Source organism: Limulus polyphemus, unplaced genomic scaffold (genome assembly GCF_000517525.1).
Source record: "Limulus polyphemus unplaced genomic scaffold, Limulus_polyphemus-2.1.2 Scaffold1393, whole genome shotgun sequence".
Lineage (NCBI taxonomy): Eukaryota > Metazoa > Arthropoda > Merostomata > Xiphosura > Limulidae > Limulus > Limulus polyphemus.
In genome coordinates, this window is record NW_013667003.1 from 138,517 (window position 1) to 145,627 (window position 7,111).

The 7,111-nt window shown below is 38.8% G+C and overlaps 1 protein-coding gene across 4 annotated transcripts in view; it reads left to right on the forward strand.

Moving 5' to 3' along the window:
* Positions 1–7,111, forward strand: part of LOC106463389 (TLD domain-containing protein 1-like) — a 146,054-nt gene that overhangs the window by 100,455 nt on the left and 38,488 nt on the right. For all 4 annotated transcript variants that reach the window (XM_022390865.1, XM_022390864.1, XM_013923413.2 and 1 more), the window contains exon 6: positions 444–562. In XM_022390865.1, the coding sequence (XP_022246573.1) occupies positions 444–562 (119 nt within the window). The remainder of the gene's footprint in view (positions 1–443; positions 563–7,111) is intronic.

A 7,111-nucleotide genomic window follows, 5' to 3' on the forward strand; every position in this document is an offset into this window, starting at 1 on the left:
TATTTGTTAGTTTTTATATAAACTGTTTAGCTATAGCTGACTAAGCTAAGTTGTATATATCTGTAGTGCTAATATATTAAACTGATGTTATTATTTGTTAGTTTTTATATAAACTGTTTAGCTATAGCTGACTAAGCTAAGTTGTATATATCTGTAGTGCTAATATATTAAACTGATGTTATTATTTGTTAGTTTTTATATAAACTGTTTAGCTATAGCTGACTAAGCTAAGTTGTATATATCTGTAGTGCTAATATATTAAACTGGTCTAAGTATATACTAGTTTTTATGATATATAAACTTTGCAGCTATAGTTGACTAAGCTAAGCACTACATATCTGTAGTGCTAATATATTAAAATTGTAAACTGGTCTTATTATATATTATTTTGGTTATAAACTTTGTAGCTATAGCTGACTAAGCTAAGCTGTACATATTTGCAGGAACTGCTGATAGCTTTGTCTTCACTCTTGTTCCTCGTATGGGAGTTTATTTAGCTACAGGATACAACTCCAATTTCATGTACTTGGCTGTCAACCAACAAACATTTCCTAATGGAATGGTAAGCTTTAGTTATTTCAGGTTTTCTCTACATCAAATTTTCTGAGTTTACAGAGACTGTCAAATCAAAAATGTCCTTGCATTGAAATACTAAATATACATGTTTCTAAGACTTTTGATTCTCTTTGGATAAGCTACAGTGAGGTCATTTATTAGGTTTGCTCAGTTGTATAAGCATTATTATGAAGTCATACATTCCACAGGATAAATTAACTTCAAAATATTCATACCAATGCAGATCTAAAGTAATAGTCAGCTATAAGTAAAAACAGAACACTTATTTCTCTGACTGGACTGGATGTTTTACATCTGCTTTGGCATGTTAACCTGTCAAATGATTGTGCATGGGATTGGTCCATTGGACTGACCCCATATAGGAGAACTAATGTTGACTATAATTCCAAATTTACTATATGTATCTACACAAAATGTGTCGAGTTTTTAGTAAAATGTACAAATTTGTTGTACACAAAAATTCAGATGTGTTACAAATAAAAAGTAGTTGTATTCGTATGTCTGTGAATGGATAACGTCAGTCTCACTCAGGTTCTGACAAGTCAAGGTGCAAGGTAATGTTCATGTGAAGAAGTAACATACTTTTGCCTATCATACACTTTGCATATTGCATAACCTCTAGAATCTCTGAAATGCATATCTACAGTTTTTTCAGTATCCCTATGTATTTTACTTGTATTTACTTTTCCACCACATACTGTCTCTAAATAAGCAATGTAGGGTAAAATGTATAGTTGATAACTGACATCAAAAATGTACCATGTTCAATAGTACTCTGTAAAAGGTCATGGCATGCACACTTTGACCCTAACTGTACACATTGGTTAATGGGTAAATGGTAAGCATTTACTTTTTTTGAGTAATTCATAATATACCTGTAACAGTTAAACCATGAGAAGACATTGAAGTGATAGCAGTGGAGACGGCTTTCGAAGTTTTAAAAGAACATACTTTTATTTGTAATTACCAATAATGAGCACACAAACCTTTACCCTGTTGCTAAAATTTGACTGTTTATGTAACATACTGTACCATGCAGGTGTTGCACAAAAGGGGATGTTACTTACATGCATTGTTGGAATTTCATTTCCCATAACTATTATTTAAAAGTATTTTTGGCTCTAAAAGAGAAGTTTTACTGATCACTTTAAATGGTTAGTTACCACTTTTTTTATTAAAAATCCAAATAAAAAGGGATTTATGATAAACAAAAGGAAAACACTTTTCCCAATATAATATTTTATTCCAATATGCCCTTGAACAGTGAATTTGGATACTTAATTTTTACAATTTTTTGGTTGTTTAGTTCTGTGCTGTAATGGCAGAATCATGTAGTCCAGAAAGTCATTCTAGTTGCTTGATTTCTTTTGTTCTCTATAGTAGGTAATGCCCCTTCTGCTGGAGAGGATATTGCAGTAACATATAGCATTCAGGTTAAAAGGATTGACACTGTAATATCCTTTGCTGGCTAATTAAGACATTGACTGAATGTAACAGCTCACCAGTGCTGTGTGGGAACAAAGGTCATGAGGAGACTGTCGAATGGGCAAAGATATGGAGCTTAACTGTTGAATTTCAGTAAAATTTTTTTAGCCAGTTCTACTAGGAGGTTATAAAATAGACTTTCTTGTAAGATCATTGTGTTTAGTTTAGAGAGCTGTGGGACTAGCACAGCCTGTTAGAAGTGATTGTATTTCCGAAACATTATTGCCTCCTTTCACACTACCGCTATTACTCGACTGCCAGGGTTTCTTCCTTTGCCCACCTAAGAATTGTTCTGTTTTTTTCTCGCTTGATTCCGAATTTTATACCCCATTTAATTTCCCTTTGCGGTATTTGTTTCGTGACAATATCCACCTGTGTCAATGCTCCCTCTATCCTGGTACTATATATAAGCACCTCATTTAGATGATGTCATCACTTTTTCTCAACAAAGGTTTACTAGCAGATTTCCTTTTGTTATGATAGGAGATACTTTGAGCTTTTTTCGTGTCATAAAATTGATTTTCATTTAAAAAAAATTATTTTGTTTGACAAGTTGATATAGGGCAGAAAGTCCCAGATTATTGTTTCTGGCATGTAGGCAAATCAGGTCTCTCCTATCTCACCTCTGATATCTAGCATTGCTCAACAATTGGGGGGAGAGGGATTCACTCTTGATTGAGACTGTCAGTGATCTTATTGCAGTGAGATGGAGACATGTATACAGTTTGGTAGTGTTCCTCCAGGGGCTTTGAGGCTGCAATTGAGGGTGATCCTGGACAATCTGGAGAGAATTATAATTTGCTTTTTCCTGTGCCTACTTTTATTCTTTGGCTTCTCAGGAGAACCCTTTGGGATAAGCTGGCTCAGTTTTTTGGTTTTTTTTCAATTGGTCCATTGAATCTGTGATGTTTTGGGTCTTTCCCCAGTTGCTTTTGAGCCAACACCTTACTTGATAGCTGAAAGGCATGGGAGTGACTACTTAGTTTCCCTTCATCCACTGACATTGTGGTTCATGCAGGAAGGTTTACTGCTCACTTACATGAAGGGACAACTATGCCTTATCCACCATGGTTATCAGAACTATGTGATTTAGCCTTCCACTGCCAGATGGAAGCATATTCCAACTCTTAAAGGATACATCTGCTCCTAAAAATGAGGGGTGCTAGAGCAGGCTTTGTAGTTAACCTGAGTACATCAGTGACCCCTGGTGGGACAGTGGTAACTCTATAGACTTACAATTCTAAAGCCCAATGTGTTGTTTTCCGAAACTAAACTTTGTTGGAAGACTCAGGATCACCACATCCATTAATGACGAGCTGAACCCATTGTGAGCATGCACATTGGTTTGATTGTTGGCTTCTACATTCATCCCTGTTGTCATTGGCATCTCGACTTTCATTGGCTCCTACAGGGGTCCTGGTTCCACCCCAATTCCAGGATCCCGTCCTCCGACATCAGCCCCTCAGTCCATTGGTACCCAGAATAGATTCTGTCCATATCCAAGGGTTCCTCAGCTCGGTAGGAATGCCACCAGTGGCCTTTAGGTTCTGTGGGGGATTGGCTTCGAGAATTTCTGGAGGTGTGTAAACTTTAATCATGGATACATGGGCACAACAAGTCCTTGAATTAGGATTAGTCATCTTCACCAATATTATCCACCTAACTTGTAGAGTTTCTGTCTCCTGCAGATTTTGGAACTTAGTTCCAGGGATATAATAGTTTAGTTGTTCTGGGGGTAGAGAGAGAGTCATGCCAGTTCTTCTGGGTTTTTTATTCCCATTTGTTTGTTGTGCCCAAGAAGACAGGATATTGGTGTCTAGTCATCGATTTTTCTTGTTGATATCAATTCCTTGATTCTCCAAAGCTCACATGTGACTCATTCCACACTCTGAGTTGTCATTTTTTTACTAGGATTGTGGTTGTCCAAGATCGATGCAGTTGGCTCCTCCCTTAACATTGCCATAGTGGTGGCATTCCACCACTATTTGCATTATTTTTGCACAAAAGTCGGGTACTGCAGTTCAGGGTTTTTACCTTCAGACTAGCATTGATACTACATGGGTTCTGCTGAATCGTATGAGCATTTTTCAGGTCACCTCTATTTCCTAGCTCTGTGTATTTCATGGAAGTGTGGTTACTGCTGGCACTATCTCATCACTTGTTGGAATGTCATGCCCAGATTGTACTTTCAGAAACAACCAAGTCAGGCTTTGTTATTAGAGCTTAGGCATTTATTCTTGCTCCCACTGAGTATATCATATCTCAACAGTCAGGAATTCCAAGGTTTATGGACAGATGAAGAATTCTCTCTACACAATGTTTTAGACCTTCTTGCTCTTCAAAAGGCAATGCCTCATGGTCTGGGCTTATTAAGGGAAAAATCAACAGATTTCACTCCAACAATTCTACAGTGGTGTCTTACAAGGAGGCACTTGATCAAGGGCTCCTTGTTTCCTAACCTTGAATCTCCTTTCTCGAGACCACCCCTGTCATGTCACCCTTCTAGCTGCCCATGTTCCACAGGTGATGACTATTGTAGCAGATCAATTGTCTCAACCCAAACAGATTCTCCCAACAGAATAGATACTGCATTGCAAGGTTTTCTGTTGCATTAGCTCTCATTTGGAACACCCAATAACTGGCAATTTGGTCTCCAGTACCTCACCCTTGGGTTTTAACAATGGATGCATTCTGTCAGCATGGGACGGGATTACAATGCTAGGTCTTCCCTTCAATTCTTATGTTACCCAAGGTACTAAATATGATTTGTTCCAACCCATTGTCAGGTCATGTTGATAGCATCAGGTTGGCAGCTACTCCCTGGTTTCTGCTTCTATGGTACCTTCAGGAGTGCCAACCTCTTCCACTTCCTCATTGGCCTTCTCTATCCTATGGCTATCCTTTGCATGGCATTGGGGTTTAATTTCTGAGGTTGCCAAGTCATTAAAATAGCACACATATTGGTAATGGTGTATTGAGAGGAGGTTTAACCCACTTCAATCAGAAGTGCCAACCATAATTCATTTTTTGACTTGGCTCTTTGGCTATGGTTTTACATCTTCTACATACACCCAGTATAAGGTGGCCTCGAGACAAAAATACTCTTTGGCTTCCTCAAGTCGCTTTGGGTCTTTTGTTTAAAATGACCATTCCAGTTACCTAACTGGTTTATTAAGGTTACATTACATGCTTTTTCTCAACACTTGTTGTAACCTTAACCTCATGTGACATGTATCACCTTTCCCTGAAGGTTTATATTTCATTGCTGCTGACTTATAGACATTGCCAATCGGAGTGGTTTGCACTGATTGCGCACAGGATGATTTACAATTCTACCTACATCCTCAGACCAGTTCTTTTCCCCTAAGACACTGTCAGACAGGGAAGGGGATAAATCCTTTTCACCAGTTTATCTGACCACTATTTCTCACTTTTATGGCCGATCAGATTTCAATTGTTTGTTATATTCAGTGAAGGTCTTGAAGGTTTTGTTGCCCACACTAATGCCTTTAGAGATGCTAGACAATGACGTTTTATTCATTGGGATCATTCAATTTCCCAGGATTTATCCCCAGTTACGTTGACAAGGTGGGTTAGAAATTGATCCATATTGCTTATTCTGGGCTCTCGTTGAAGGCGAGGTATCTTCTGAGGGTCGCGTCTAATCAGATTCATCACATTTCTATGTCCTTAGCAGCCAGGTTGAATTGCCTGCTAGAGGACATTGTGCAGGCTGGTATGTAGACCTCCCCAATACTTTTATCTCATATTATATGTTTGATCTGGCAGTATCTTCATCTGAGGGTTTTTGACTACCCCCTGTACCTATATTAACAACATTCACTAGATTAAAAGAGGTTTGTGTATTTTCGTAACTAATCTCTTCTTTCCTTTCCATAGTCCCTGTCCTTTTTTTCACAGGATCCCACTCTGTGGTGAGTGTTGCCCAGGCAGGTGTGGTTTTATCAAACTAATTCTGCACTAGCAACCACTAGTTCAATATACTTTACAGGCTCTGTAGAAATGAAGTGTTTCATAAGACCACCTAGAGGCTGACTAGGTTTTATTAACATACTATGCTGGACTGGCACTCATGGACTACTATGAGTAAAGCATAAGAGGATCCTGCCAATCATTGGATTGAATAACTTGGGGTCAGTTTGCTTTTAAAAATTTAGGAAACTTGGTTCACCAATTGCACTTTTCCTCAGGACTCCCCTATGGGCATTATCCCCCAGATTCTACTAGTGGAAGTAGGGAGTCTTTACCACACTTGGTTTCCAGTCACAGGGGTAGTTGACAGAGGCTTTTCCTCTAGAGTGTTATAGTGAATTTCCTCCACCCTTGGAGAAGAGGGTCAAGTTGGGGGCCTTCCCAACTGGTTCCCTGGATTTTTTTTCTCAGATGTTGGTAGGAGAGCCTATGTGGGATTCTACTCATAATATTGGTTCAGATTTGATGTTCCACTATCCAGTTGGGTTTAGTCTGGCCCTTCTTTTTGATCAATATCTGTTCAGTACATTGTTCATAGAAGAGGGCCCACTGTCTCCTCGTAATTCTGAATGCAGAGTGGTCCTATCCTAGGACTTTGGTTGAGCACAGTTTGTTCCATGTTCTCCCAATTATTCTGAGGGCAAGTGGAAATTACATTGCCCACACAGTTGAGGAGTGAGGATGAGTGTTCATAATTCCAGATCTGATGAGTTCTGTTTCCTCAGGTTGAGTAAGGCATATAAGATCCTGTGTTTCTGAGCCTGGAGTGTTGCCTTTCTGACTTCTTCAGGTTAAGGAGAATGTTTGTCCACCTTGGATTTCTTTACCTTTTTGTCATGATTCCAGTGGCTTGGAAGGCACCACTCTATGGCTATAGGTTGGGATCCACTCATGAATATATATATATATATATTTATTTGCGGTCCACTTGCCCTAGCCACCTATAATTCCAACCCCAAGCAATGAAACCTCAGCTATCAAGTTGGGACCTGGCCAATAGTGATGATAAATCAGGTAAAATTCCACCCACAGTACATGAATTATGTACTGGGTGAAG